Source organism: Dermacentor silvarum, chromosome 2 (genome assembly GCF_013339745.2).
Source record: "Dermacentor silvarum isolate Dsil-2018 chromosome 2, BIME_Dsil_1.4, whole genome shotgun sequence".
Classification (NCBI taxonomy): Eukaryota; Metazoa; Arthropoda; class Arachnida; order Ixodida; family Ixodidae; genus Dermacentor; species Dermacentor silvarum.
In genome coordinates this window covers 135113000-135128778 of record NC_051155.1, presented here as the reverse complement: position 1 = coordinate 135128778, position 15779 = coordinate 135113000, and the positions used below count along the sequence as shown (strand labels likewise).

At 46.7% G+C, this 15779-nt stretch overlaps 1 protein-coding gene across 1 annotated transcript in view; it reads right to left on the bottom strand.

Annotated features, from left to right (window-relative positions):
* Positions 1 to 15779, bottom strand: part of LOC119441795 (integrin alpha-PS2) — an 83324-nt gene that overhangs the window by 45331 nt on the left and 22214 nt on the right. Inside the window, exons 2-3 of the mRNA XM_049661631.1 lie at positions 3175 to 3296; positions 1717 to 1823 (exon numbers count right to left, since the gene is read on the bottom strand). Coding sequence (XP_049517588.1) covers positions 1717 to 1823; positions 3175 to 3296 — 229 coding nt within the window. The remainder of the gene's footprint in view (positions 1 to 1716; positions 1824 to 3174; positions 3297 to 15779) is intronic.

Genomic DNA, 15779 nt, shown 5'->3' with positions numbered 1-15779 from the left:
CAGCATATTTCGTTCGTAGCCGCAACATGTAGCAAATCAAGTTACGAAAATAATCATAAACTTTCTGATAAAGATAAAGGTTGCCAATACGTTCCTTCGCTTCATTGTCTGTTGGCGTCATGTGGTTGCAACAAACAAATAAACTTTAGTCTATGCATTTATTTGTGTTAGCGGTAGCATTTATTGCGAGCGCTCACCATTAATCTACTCAATGCAAGTGTCAGGTCGCGCCCCGACGGGTGACATTTTACAGCTACCAGCTCGTCGGGCTTTTCCGACTGTGGTGTCCCGTCGTGTTTTAGCTACGTATGACGAAATTGCGACCGCAAGAGTTCGCGTATGGACTTGTACTCCGTTGTGCAATATAATGGCGGCAACGGAGTGGAAGCTATAGGTGGCGTCATCCACGCAGAAGGGATATCACGTGAATGCACGCGACACTGCTTTGCGTGTCCATGCGTTCGAGCGTCGTCACGTGCTAATTAAGTCTCGTGTACAGTCTCGAGCGCCGCTCCAGCGTAAGAGCACGACTTCAGTATAGCTTCCGCCTCAGCACCACAGATCTGGTATTTCGTAGCGATGCCTTTCCGGTAATAATGCCTTTTCGCGCTTATCGCGCTTTTACAGCGGTCAGAGCGACGGTCCGCTCGCGTTATCAATGGGATCAGCCGGCCGTGAGCGGTGGATGATTGATGATAAGAATAGGTTATAAGGCATCGCTACAAAATCGCGGCCCTGTATTATGAAACTGGGCAGGTATATAATGTGAGAATTCCGCTCACTCGCTTCTGTTCCTCTCTGATCACCCACACCGTTCACGACCAGCCGGTCATGCTGATAACGTATAGGCTTATCACTGCAAAAGCGCAAAAGAGGAATCGGTAGTTTTTTTAAGTGACGTCACGGGTACAACCTCTCACCGTGCGTAGTACTCGAACATGGCGGCCTCGATGACGCTGGTGCACCGTATTATCCCGCGTAAATTGCTTTGCCTTTTAACGGCGACGTTTTTTTTTCACCGGATAATCGCTGTTATATATTTGTCGAGTAGCGCTAGACGCGTCTGGCGAGCTTTCACGTTTCTAATGGTTTACGGAGCATGTCGCGACGTGCTAGTACAACACCACATAGATAGCACAGGGCCTGTTCACTCCGATCCCTGGCGTGGCGTCATGCTACCCAGCACGACTGCCGTGTAAGCAGCTGTGATTTTGACGTCACCGCTTTCGTCATGCCAGGCTTGGCAATGGAAATTTTGGGCCAGGTAGCATGAATCCTTGAATCCGAGTGAACGCGCCCTGTGCTATCTAGGTGGTGTTGGCTAGTACCCCAAGATGGCGGCCACGATGACGTCAATGCACTCGAATAGAAATATTAGAATATATCGTCTCTAATGTGGCAGCAAATAGTGAAAAAGAGCGCGCGGACAGCGTGTGTAAGCAACGCCACCTAGATATCACAAGGCCTGGGCACTTTGCTCTACGGCGTCCTGAAATTACAGGGCCGAAATTTTCGCTGTCAAGCCGTGCGTGACGAGAGCGGTGACGTCGAATTCACCGTGGCTTACTCGAGGCAGCATTCTCATTAGATTCCGTGCCAATCGCCCCTAGTAGCATGACGTCATAATGCAGAGTGTGCATGCGTTGTGCTATCTATAAGTGGCTTCGGTGTCAGGCGCTTGTGCTGCACAAAACGGAGAAAGTGACAACCACCGACCACGATGAGGCCATTCTCGCCGGCGCTGTGCAACGTTGCCCCGAACCACTGGCCGGACTTGTCGTCCGTCCTCTCCAGGCGTCGCCCCGCTGGAACCTCGGTGGGCCCTGCGCGATATCAGCAAGGAAATGACGATCACTCACTTCACGCGGAGATGGGTGCACCAGTCTCCGTTAAGTATAGACGCGAGTCAGATCGCGCTCGCTCGACCCGAGTTGTGTGCTGTCGCTCCACCCGAGTACTGTGCTGTACCGTTGCAAAGTACAAGTACACCTACTACAAATACATTTGCGATCCCTCTACTTGCTATCAGAGTGAAGCGAGTTTCGAATAACGAGGTCAGAGATGACACAAAGCGCTTTGTGTCGTCGGTTCTTGCGAAAGGGTTTTTGTTTTTGTCACGGTGGTCAACTGATAAAATGTGGTACCACTCGGGCTCAGGTTGTGCCGGGTGTGATCTTTGTATAGGCCGCGGTGTTTTGTAGGTCTCGCTCAAGATGTATCAGCTTCCGTGACTTAGTATCACAGAGTTTCAACCAAAATTAATAGAAGGAACAGTGGTGTTAATGTCTACAGTAGCTGCAAGTATAGTAGTTCAGCGAGCGTTGGAATGGCGGGTTTTACATGATTGTTTTAAAAACTTTCACCTTTTCGCTTCAAGTGGCTTTGCACTTTGCCAAGCGATTACATTCAACCTAATGTACAACAATTCACAATTATCACGTACGTGTGCAGAAAATTACTACCTTAGTGCGTTTCAAAAAGAAACCACGATCGCTTGGAAACTTAGAAAGATTAAGCGTAATAAATAACGCCTCAAAATCGTCTGAAGCCACTGTGAAGCCTCAAGCCCGAAAACTGGACAGATTCATGTACATCATCATCATCATCATCATCATCATCATCATCATCATCATCATCATCATCATCATCATCATCATCATCATCTATATTTTTATGTCCACTGCAGGATGGAGGCCTCTCCCTGCGATCTACAATTACCCCTGTCTTGCGCTAGCTGATTCCAACTTGCGCCTGCGAATTTCCTAACTTCATCGCCCCATCTGGTTTTCTGCCGACCTCGACTTCGCTTCCCTTCTCTTGGTATCCATTCTGTAACTATAATGGTCCACCGGTTATCCATCCTACGCATTACATGGCCTGCCCAGCTCCATTTTTTCCCGCTTAATGTCAACTAGAATATCGGCTATCCCCGTTAGTTCTCTGATCCACACCGCTCTCTTCCCGTCTCTTGACGTTAAGAGACATGTACATACTGCCCATCATTCCCATGGCAGCTGCACGATCGCAGCGCCAGAGTTCTCCCTAGTAGTTTTTGTAAGAAGCACTGTGGTTGGCACATGACCTCCTAGACTGCACGCGGCGCTCAATCTTGGAGGCTATGGTTGGGTATATTACAGGCAGCTAGGAAGGAAAGTTGGATGGCAGTGCAATTACCGAGCTGGTCGAACGGCACAGTCTGGCAACTGCCGGACGCCTCGGTGCTGCAGCGGAACACGGCGCCTCCTCGGTGCACATTTGGCTGCTGCGTCTGCGCGTCCGGGGCACCCACCAGGAGCCTGCGTGGGCGCAAGAGAAGGTCCGTCTTATCAGTCGGCTCAGGAGTAGATGAACGAGAAAAATAGCTGACGTGCATTGCATACAGTACAATGCAGGGATGGCCACAAAAATCGCGGTCCCAAAGTGTGCTGTGAACCGTACCGTTCCACGAGCAAGGACACGGGATAATGATGATGATAGTTGTGCTGGAGGAGATGATCGGGATGATTCCTTCAACACTGGCACAAACCCACTGGGGGGAATAGGCCGTGAAGCGGGTGGTATAATTACGGAACTGTAAATGAATATGCGAAAGAAACCGATCATAAATAAAATGAAATAAGGCGTATTACTGCATGGTCAGTTTAGTGTAAGTAAGAAAACATCTAAAGAACCTAAAGAAACAATAATTCAGATAAAGCGAAATAGAGGGGTAAAGGGAATCTCACAGATTGCGAATGCCTTTCGGTACCTACATTTTATAATTTAGGGAAGGCCAAATAGGTCGACGAAATACGGTATAGAAAATATTAAGATAGGGAGCAATTAACAAGGTAACAAGGCAAAAGATACCCTCGGGAAATCGTCCTCGCCTGTCGAACACTTCATGCCCTATTCCCTATGTAATATTTAATCACTGTAAATAAGAAGTTGAATACAATAACCTTATTGATACCATGTTTCTTATGCCCATGTATCGCTCACTATACAGTGAAAGTCAGGGACAAAATGTACTGAAAAAGGTTAAGTCATCGACAAAAAATATTTCTTTTTCAACTGTAATACTCTTGCAGTGAAAACAGGGCTTGAACAAGAAGGCTTATTCGTACCTTGGCTCAATGAATGCCTACTTCGAAGGAAACCGGAAACGATAAACCACGTTTTTTTTTTTCGTTTTTTTTTCTTTCTTTAAGCGTATTAGGTCTAATATATGTCTGGGACGTACTCTAGCGTACCATACGTAAACATGTTGCCTTTAGGTTCTTATGGAATCAAATCTTTACCAGCTGAAAACACAAGCGATGTTCAAGATGGCCTGATCAAGCTTCTAGGTTTCTGGAGTACATATACTGTCTGCATGCCTCACTTGCATACGCGCCTTTCACATATGGAAGCCACTCAGGCGTCAACATGCGCACTGTGTGCGAAACGAGCGTGTCGCGTATATGTAAGCGAAATATACCGGGCACAGCATGAGCCTTCTGAGTGGATTATTGTATTTGACACGATGATTGCACTGAAGAAATTTTAAATAATCTGCATCATAGCCTCAGAGAGGTTGATTTTTTGTTGTAATGTGCCAAAGGATGGCAATGAAGAAAAAAAAAAAAAAAACACGATCGGGCTGCATAGGGCTGCTGTGCTGGAAGCCGGGCGATCGAATCCGATCGAATCCGATTGAATCCGCAAACATTTATCCTCATTGAAGAGGTTCGAAACGAGGCCAGACGGGAATTGTCTACCCACCTACCTCAAAGTGCCTGGAATGAGGCAAAGAATGCTTCGCGTTGAAATTGGGCAGATCTAACTGACATATATATTGGTATCTATACGAAGCGAAGCCTTCGCGAAGCGGCTAAATAAACGCTACCAAACTGTTCATATTCTTGATAGCATTTAGCAACATATATCGATTACTGCGTGCCTGGCAAGACGCGGAGACCCCCACAACATGGCATTCACGACCGCGTATAATGCCTGTGGGATCGGCCTACTTTGCTCTGACACTTGTCTCCAGGGTTAGCTCACGTCGTTCTTACATCATGCTCACGTCACTATTGCACTCTCTCCTGGATCTGCCTTCTCCACTCGGCGAGAAACCGGCCGAGCAAACGCGCTAAACACCGAGAAAGAAGGCACATAACGCTTCGTTCTAATGAGGGAATTCTGCGCTTGAAGGCGTACTACGCTTGTTACCGTCAGGATATTTATAGGTGCCGTAATTCAACGGAGAACAGAGCCGGGCACCGGAAGATCTGCAGGGGTAGTGAACAGTTGGGGCTACATATGACATATAAGCCGATTCGTTATACGAGTGCTGCCCTGTGTGTAAGCTGTTCAGCAAGACAGGGGCACCGATTGTGGCAAAGGCGGCATCTTGATCCCTATTTATGTGCTATGTAGCCGAAGCCTCAGCACTGCTGCAAAACGGTAAAAGACGGTGACGTGAAACGTATGAGCAATTCTTGCCCTTTCGGGTTTCGTTTGCTCGCGGAACCTTGTGTATGTCATCATGAACATCATCATCATATTTATGTCCACTGTAGGACGAAGGCCTCTCCCTGCGATCTCTAATTACCCCTCTCTTGCGCTAGCTGATTCCAACTTGCGCCTGCAAATTTCCTAACCTCATCATCCCACCTAGTTTTCTGCCGTCCTCGACTGCGCTTCCCTTGTCTTGGTATCCATTCTGTAGCTCTAATGGTCCGCCGGTTATCCATCCTACACATCACGTGGCCGGCCCAGCTTCATTTTTTCCTCTTAATGCCAACTAGAATATCGGCTATCCCCGTTAGTTCTCTGATCCACACCGCTCTCTTCCTGTCTCGTAACGTTGGACCTAACATATTTCGTTCCATCCTCTTTGTGCGGTTCTTAACTTGTTCTCGAGCTTATTTGTTAACCTCCAAGTTTCTGCCCCATGTGTTAGCACCAGTAGAATGCAATGATTGTACACTTTTCTTTTCAACGACAGTGGTAAGCTCCCAGTCAAGATTTGGTAATGCCTGCCGTATGCACTCCAACCCAATTTTATTCTTCTGTAAATTTCTTTCTCCTGATCAGGGTCCCCTGTGAGTGACTGACCTAGATAAACGTACTCCTTTACAGACTCTAGAGGCTGACTGGCGATTCTGAATTCTTTTTCCCTTGCCAGGCATTATCTTTGTCTTCTGCATATTCATCTTCAACCCCACTCTTACACTTTCTAGGCTAAGGTACTCAATAATTTGTTGTAATTCGTCCCCATTGTTGCTGAATAGGACAATGTCATCTGCAAACCGAAGGTTGCTGAGATATTCGTCGTTGATCATCACTCCTAAGCCTCCACTGTCTAAGAGCGTGGATACTTCTTCTAAGCATGCAGTGAACAGCATTGGAGATATTGTGTCTCCTTACCTGACCCCCTTCTTGATAAGTAATTTTCTACTTTTCTTGTGGAGAACCAAGGTAGCTGTGGCATTCTTGTAGACATTTGCCAAGGTATTCACGTATGCCTCCTGTACTCGTTGATTGCGCAATGCCTCTATGACTGCTGGTATCTGTACTGAATCAAATGCCGTTTTCATAATCTATGAAAGCCATATAGAGAGGTTGATTGTACTCCGCTGATTTCTCGATTGCCTGATTGATGACATGGATGTGATCCATCGTAGAATATCCCTTCCTGAAGCCAGCCTGTTCTCTTGGTTGGCTGAAGTCAAGTGTTGCCCTGATTTTATTGGAAATTATCTTGGCGAATATTTTATACGATACTGAAAGCAAGCTAATGGGTCTATAATTCTTCAATTCTTTAACGTCTCCCTTCTTATGGATTAGTTTAATGTTGGCGTTCTTCCAGCTCTCTGGTACACTTGAAGTCGTGAGGCACTGCGTATAAAGGGCCGCAAGCTTTTCAGGCATGGTATCTCCTGCATCTTTGATTAAATAGACTCTTATTCCATTTCTTGTGTATGTATTGGAGCGCTAGTCCACGTGCACAAACGCACGAATGCGTTTAGAATGCTTCCATACATCTTTCACGACTCATAGACTCACCCTTCACGTGGGAGTTAGAGAAACATCTTACTGCTTTAGTTCTGATTTATAAGCCGCAGGGAGTACTTGAATTAACGGTGTTCCACGACAACACGTCGTGCATTCGTGGTTAGAAAGCGATACATCAACGGCTGAGAGTACAACGGACCAAGCGGTATATTTCGCTTACACAGCCAGAGGAAGCGCAGGCTGAGGTCTTTCGAAACGAGCAAGAAACGCCTTGATAGAACTAGTCACGCAGACTGGGACTTCCGCGGACTACGAGCTATACTTGCACGTGTCTTGGTTATTACTTAAACTGTTCCTGCAGGTAGCGCTCACGAGTTTCACTTTCTACAGTCACATTGTTTGGTTCGGAAATCAAATAGCACTGACTTCTTTCATCCTTGTTCACTGTTCATTTCAAATTTGTTGTCCGAATGCTTCGATGCAGTGGTCCTTCATCTCTCAGCATATCTTATTAATTTATTTGGGTTAGTCTGACTTTTCAATTACACGTGTTGTTCTTGTTTCTTGGCATTCTTCTTCTGTCATTTTTTAAATCCTTAAGCGTACTTATTTGTCCTATGTCTGCTCCTGGCCGCCTGATTCTTAGCCTGTTCATATAACACGTGCCATAGTTGAGGATCATCACCATCAAGATTAGGTTACTGGATTCTGAACACGAGGGAACCTAGGCCGAATAAAAAAAATGTCGCAGTTTCACCCGAAAGGCGAAGCATCAATTGCGATAGCAAATTAGTAAAGAACTATTCGGAGTAGGGATAGTAGTTTTATCGGCTGCATAAACTTGGACACATTCGCTTACTAACTGAATTAACAAGCGAGGTGTCAGCGCGCACAAGTAAACGTGAATAGATCTCACTCGATGACCGCAGACAACCACTGTCAAAACACTGGGAGCAAGCGCAGCCGCCGCAGCGTGCGGTCTATCGCTTCAACGGAAACTGAGCGGCGAATGCACGGTGCATACAAAGGTCAGAACCGTGTGGAGATCGCTTGCAAGATACGGTGCGGGTGACGGCCGCAGCCGGGCAAAGTACAAGTGCAGTTGTTGGCGGAGTAGAAGATGCCCCCCCCCCCCCCTCCCGCGCTGCCTTTCCGCTTTCCTCCTTTCGCGTGCGAGACTGAGTCGACAGTTCCCCTTGCACCCGGTTGCAAGATACGCATTTGGTGCGGTAGCACAGCGTCGCCCCTCCTTCCTCCCTTTCGTACCCCCACGGCCTCTTGCGCGACGGAAGTCGCGTTTGCTCTCCGCCGTGCGTTCGCGCTCCGTGATAGCGCGCGTCCCACGCGCGCTTTCACTCGCACATACGGCGTGCGGCGACGATTTCACCGCCCTTGGACTTTATACGGAACCTCACAGCGACGGCGACGGCAACGGCAGAAATCCGCTTGAAGTGTCCATACAATTGCTATCGCAATAAAACGTTAACCTATTCTTTTTTTTTAGGCTACCATGCACACAAGGTTGCTTACAGAGTCTTCCAAACGTCACACCTTCCTGCAATGTTGGAGCATTTAAAGAAAGAAAAGTGCGCAGAATATTTCTCAGGTGCTTCAGAGAAACACATCGCAGCAGAAAAAGCTTCAGAGTACCAAAATAGCGTTTGGTCAGAGGAAGCAAAGCCGCTGGGACCACGACTGCTGCTGAGTCATGCCAGCGTCGTGCCGCGACTGGAGAACTCCAGACGGCAAAAATTGTTGGAGAGGTGAGAAGACAAGAGTTCGCCTTCTTCTAAGCTTTCGGGCAATGCGGACGCAGCAGGGGGTCTGCCGAACGCCCTCCATGCATGGGGTGAGCTGCGGTCATCCGCGCAGTGGCTTCGTTTTTTTTTTTTCGCCACACACTGAACGTTAGATGTCGACTACTTCGCATTTATCGTGGGAGCATAATCGCTTTAGACGCTGCTTCTGCAATTTACCCCGCCAGGATAACGCCTCAATACCAAAAGCTTCACCAGCAAATTTCTCAAATGTCCCTACGTTTAACAAGGACAACGAACGTTAAATAGTCGATGATTGTTCCCGCATTACAAATATTTTAAAAATTGAGGCGAGTAGTCCATACTGCGGATGAAGCAAGACTCCCTAAAATTTATTTTACTACCCTCGCTTTCTCTTGCAGCCGCATATCTCTTTTTTTAATGACGCTGAAGATTCAGGAAACGTGTGAATTTGCTAAAGATACAATTTCGGGATGAAAGCGTCGCAGGACAACCAGTTCATTTTCATGGTTCCACAGTTATTCTGCTACCGCGGAGACCACATTTTCACGGCCCAACAGTTATTCTGCTACCGCGAAGACCATTCATGAGTCGAACCCTGGCAACTTTGCATTCTTGAGCTCCTCACGCATCGCTGCGTCGAGGGACGTTTTAACTACACGCGTAAATAATCTCTGACATGCTTCAGAGGACACTATGCGCGCGTGTAATGGTTTCCCCGACTTTTCGAGGACACGGCGCCGCATTCACGACAGCGCATTCAGGACGCCACAACGCGAGCCGTCGGTCGGGGGAGATGTAATGAATGGGTCTCCAGTGCCACCGCCCTTAATGAACGAGCTCTGACAACCGCGTGCTGCCGCGATCAAACGGATGGGCCGATTGTAGTTGACCTCCATACGAGCAATGCATGCTCTGCCGGGCTCCGCGGCGCGCACAGCGTCTACGGTGTCATCCGGGGCCTGTGAGGACGATTTCGTTGTTATCGAGGTCGTTTGTCAATTGTTCAATTTGTCGAGGGTGATTATACGCAACTTCCTTGCAGTCTGAGAAGTGGCTGTGCGGGCTCCTTTAATTGACGTCGCTCGCCGCTATAGGCCTCAAGCGGTGTATATATATCAGCCGCGGAGCCAGCTCGCTTCCGCATTCCGTGCACTTTTTAGCGGAGTTTGACGGTTACCCTCATTACAGCGGGGCGTGGGACATATTAATTGTTTCGCCTTTTCTTTCTATACGCCGTTTTACGGCGAATGTGCTGACCCTCTGCAGTAACTTGCGAAAAATGCTAATGGACAGAGACACATATTTAGTCTCAGTTGCATCTCGTGGAACAGTGTTTCTGTACAAGTAAGACATCATAAAGCCATTTTCGTTACCATAAAGCTTTATTACAACCAACTGTATTAGTTGCTACAAAATAATTTTAATATTTATGCTTAAAAGCAATATATCAGAGAAGGTCCTGTCCGTGTGAAAACAAAGTTATAGTGCCTGTAATTTATGTATGAGCTTGGTTGGTTGTTTACACCATGTGCGTATCCATATACTAGCATGCATGATGCTATAAATGAAGTAAATAATAAAGATTAATAAGGGCGCTTCTACTTGGTGTGCGTGCGTGTGTGCGTGTATGTGTGCACGCGCGCGCGCGCTTGTGTGTGTGTGTGTGTGTGTACCTTGAGCAAAAAAATTTAGAGGTGGGCTTTTTGCTTTGATTCACACAAAGATGTAGTCGTCCTGAGGAAGATCTAAAATAAGTATCTATGACAGTGCTTATCTTGTACGATTATGGCTGATCTTTTTCCTCAGGACCTTTCAATAAAATTCTTGTCAACTGTCAACTGTGCTCTTGTGTTCATTGACGTCGACAAGTTCAATAAATATGCCCCGAGAGGTGCTACAGGTATTCTTCTCATTAAAATCTTTGGCTACGGGACCTAGAACCAATATCGTCCCCATATAGCCACATGAACAGTTTTCATGTGGCGCTGATGCCATCGTTTTTCTTCGTGTTTCTCTTTTTTTTTTCTTTTTTTTATATGCCTCGCTCTTCTCGTGTCATTTATGCCGTTAGAAGCAACCGACTGCGCCTCGAACAGTTCTTTTCTTGTTTTTTTTTTAATACGTCTCGAATTGCTTATTGCTGCAGGTTAACTTTCCTCATCAAAAGGGAAGGCGCAGTAGCTAGTTATATAGAGACGAATGGGCGCAACGGCTAGTGCCATGTACATGCGCATACTTGATTTAATAAACTTCGGCGGCAAACACCTTCCTTGATTTACGCCTTGCTTTTGACCATGGGCGCAGATGGCGCGTCATGCGTGAACTGAACTTGCGGCAAGTGATCGATATACATGTAACTAAGCTTTACATCCAACTAAAATTTTAAGTGGCATGTTTCAGATAACATGGGGAACAGAGCACGCGACTAGACAAGAGATATACGAAGAGGCACTGTTTTATTTGTACGTCGCTTGTTCCGAGCTGTTCGCTATGTAAATTGAAAGTAAACCAGCTAGCCGAGCTAATATAGAACTCTCGTGTCTCAGATCATCGAAAGCTATATATATATATATATATATATATATATATATATATACGAGGTTATGCTCTGATACATGCGGCGAGCAACAAAGAAACGAGAAAAACTGTTACACATATCTCTAACATTTCCTGTCAAACGCTGCTGCAAAACGTAAGTCTATATCTTTTGTCTAAGCGATCAACGAAGCCAACTACTGGCAGAGTTCAAAGTAATCTTTCAAAGTACAAAGTTAGAATTTAAAGTTGGCGCTTAAACTAGGTATATATGGACGAACGTGAAAGCCCCCCCCCCCCCCTCCCCTTCAGACCACCTTGTTATGTGGTGAACTCCAGGAGAGCCAAGTAATCTCATGACAACAACAGTTTGTACACAGCGCTTGAAACGACATTCCCCGCTCCTACAAGAAATTCAGCAGTCTTGGCCGCTTTTTGGCTAATTCTTCAATTAATTTCAGTTTTTCGATGACACGAATTTTTGCCGTTGCCAGAATGTGTGCTGCTACTGTATAACGGGTCTTGAAGGCTTCGCGGAGATTTATGGTTTCATTGACTATATACGCAACACTTGCACGCCTAAAAAAAAAAAAAAAAAACATCAATCTTTTTCTATCACCAAGTAGATAAAACAGCTGGCAAGAACCTATGTCTTCACTGACGGCGTCGCCAGAAACACGTGAGGGTAATGATGCAATACGACACACTTGCCAATTCCTAATGATGACAATTGGAAAGCAAAAAATACACCACACGTTCTCTCATTCTTCCTTTTTCTTTTATTTTTCACATCACCTCATCTGCTTCAAGCATAATTTCTGTCGCTTTTATTTTATGAAAGCGTAAAGTTCTAGCCACGAGAAAAACATTTTCCCCCTTGAACTCCAAGGTAAATGTGTCGTCCGCAAACTGATTCTATAGACGCCATTGTAGCTGAGCACGTTCAGGAATCACCGTATGATCTGATACGCAGCGCGAACCATTCGCGTCCGCAAATGCAACAACCGTGTCTACCATAAAGTATAACCCCTGGGTTGGTTCCGGGACTCGTGACGAATGCCTCGAGAGGGACCGAGAGAGGACCCCGCGCATTCTGGCCTTTGCCGCCATGGTGTCCGTGGGGACTCGATGTTTCTTCTGTTTGTTTCTTTGTTTGGCGTCTTTTCTTTCTCCGACAGCCAGTCGACGCGTCACCGGAACTGCCTTCAGCAGCTCGCACGCGCGCGAGATGGCGGGAGATCGCGGATCGGCCGACCTAGACACCTCGTCCGGCGCCGCCCGCCGCTGCCAGACGGGCCTGGAAGTCTTCCCGCGCTGTCGGGGCAGCAACCTGCAGAAGCAGCAGCGACGGCAGTTATAGTGGCGCTCGCTCGCAGAGCGATAACGGTCGCCGCCGGTTGCGTCGCCGCTGCCAAAAACCACGGCCGGAAACGTAACGCTCGCTGACCTAAGGCTTTTCCAGAGGGTGGCTGCGTTGCCAGCGATGTTGTCAGCGGGGCGCGGCTCACACGCGGATCTCGGAGGAGGCGACGGCGTCTCGTTATCCTAACCCCGTTGCGCGGGACGAACCGGTCTGCGAGTCAAAGTGCCACTTTGAGCTGCATGAGTAAGGCACCCTTGTTAGTTCACTGTACCCTTGTTGTCTTTGGCCGTTGGGTGCGAGCGTCATCAGCATTGCTCGATCGATCACTTGCGGTTATATCAGTGTCGGCGCGCGCTGACTGGCTGAACCGGCGGAAGCGGATGTGACGAAAGGAATGCCAAAACCTCCAGCCAGCAAGCGATATTTTGACGTCTCGTTATGTAAACGGTCTTACACGAGAGACGAGCGGAGACGGGAGAATAGAAAAGCATTTTTGGGACCATACATGGTACGTTTGAAAGATGTCCGGGATGAGTTGTATTCGGCGTTACGTCACGCAAAAGTGAAAGTGTCCCAGAAAGGGATGTATCGAGAGTACGCTTCCAGAATTTGCGGAAGGGGTCCCCTTCTGTTGTGGCTATATCTCGTGCTATACAGTGCGCCTGTATGTACGTGACGTCATAGGCACACCATATTGTAGCCACACTCACTGAAGCTTCTCAAGCGTAGCGGGAGATGAACGGACTTGCTCATCAGCTTATCCCGTATCCTCTGGCATGACGAGCGTGAAAAAAACGGCACTGCAAGCCCCATATACGTGGAGGTAGCTGCTCTTGACGATATTTGTTCTTTATTAACTGCCACAGTATGAAAACCTTGGCCTGCGTAAGAACCCGCTATCCCAAAATTGCAGCAAAATAAATAAATAAATAAATAAATAAATAAATAAATAAATAAATAAATAAATAAATAAATAAATAAATAAATAAATAGAAACACCAAACAATAGAACAATACAAATAGAAAAAAATGAAATAATCCAAAGCTCTCACATTCGCTTATACGCGTATATATAGAGTGAAAGAAACACACTACGTACTACAAGCGTACAAAGAAATCGACATAAAGAGTTCTGCAAATCATGCGTAATTCAGTCAGCTTATGACCTGTTACAATTAAGTATGAGTAGTTTAGCTCTGCTCATGCTGATATACTTTACTTCACAGCAAAGCGCATAAAAATCACTAACACGGACAAGTTCTCAAGACATTCAAATAAGATTTTTTTGAAGAACGTCGCTTTCTATACCGTGTACGGAAGATGACCTCTTCAGGCTGCGTACATTAGGGACACTCCAGAAGCTTAGAGCAGATTTACATCGCGTACCCACAATTTGACCAATATCGGGAGACACTTCGGGATCATGCATTTGACGCCTTACTAGGCGTGCCTTTATCTCTAAAGAAATTTCTCAGGCCCTGGTCCTCTCCCTACATAAACAAAGAAGAGCTGTAAAATCCTTGCGCGATTTTCTTGTGGACAGTAGTCCCCTTAGTTCCTTGTGCATATTGCTATCGGCGTGACCTCATTTTTATCTCATGGCAACGCCATGAGAACTTTCTCGTGTTGTTGACATATTGTGTACGTTGCTCTTGACGATGTCACTTGTATGGCCTACCTTTTTTTTTTTTACATCTTTCCTTATCTACATGTTATAAGCCACGCACTCCTTCCTCGGCTTCATGGCGCTCGCAACTTCCTTCTTGGTATCTTGCCACCTCTTCTTGTAGGCTGATTCACATTCTCTCGAAAAGCAGGTGAGCGCATAGAATAACACCTATAAAGGGCAGGTCGAAAGGGCAGGTCGAGACTACTGTTCCTGCAGTCGTATATTTCATATCATATTTCAAAGCCAGGGGTACATCTCAGCATTTGCGGCGTGGGCTGCAAGGCGTAGAGGGCCCGCGATGCATGCGATATACGAAAGAATGCGGATCAACTTGCAGGGGTTCAACACATCTGTGGTTTGGCCAACGCAACGTCAACAATTGTACTGACGAGAGAGTGAGATACAAACTTCAGTGATAAGCACGGCTTTCAGAGACTGTCTCTCTGAGAGTTAGGTGTAGCGGCGCCAGTCACATGGTACATTTCGTCTTCAGTACCATGCCACACAGAACATGCCGGCGTGAGACAGAAAAAAAAAGAAAAACTGTCAAATTATTTTTTTATTTCGCACCGCAACTCCAGCACTGACGTGTTAGTGTGACGTCACGGATTTAAAAACATTCTTTTAAATTATTGTTTGGGTCGTAGTGACTGACTAAATGTTCTGAAAACTTGTTAAGTTCACTCTTTGGCTATCTTACAATACAGCGTATAGTCCATTTTTACTGATGTAACGTTAACAGCGTCCGAGCAGATACTGTCAGAATCTGTGACGTCATGGAGAGCTGGTGCGCAAACATCTGGGTGGCGGCGCCACCCGTCTCGTTTTTATGCTTCTTTTATGGCTTAACAAGCATCCTATTAATTGTGTCTTCTTTATTGTTAGAAGGGCAGTTATAAATGCAGCTCACATTATTTTTTCTCTTGATTGTCGCTGGAAACAACAACGCTCAGCTTCTCTCTTCGGCGTCTAACCCGGTAACGTCCACGAAATGCATCCTCCCGAAGGTACAAACGCTGGCCTTCGCCCACTGTCTTCCCCCGCTCTTCTCGCCCATGTTCCCAACGGGGGGGTGTGACCCTACATGAGACTCTTCTTTTCGCCGACGCTTTTAGAAACGCTGCAGGCAGGCGAGCGGCTGCGTTGTCGTGGGAGTCCCCTGTGGCAGGAAGTATGCTTCTGTCGACGGCGCCTGATTCACGCTATTGTAAATAGACTCACTAGCGCCTCCCGCATCGAGCGCGACGCCTCCAAGTGACACGTCGGAAAAAACTAAGACCCTCCTTGATGGTACAGAAAGGCTTATATATATATATACAGCGACTTTCGTTTCTTTCCTTCATATGGTAAAACAAAGATTTTGCGTTTACCGCTGCTTTGTTCCTGGCCTGATTTCGCAGCAAGATCGCATGTTAGGGTCTGGATCGTTCAATGTAAAGCGTGGCGCTGT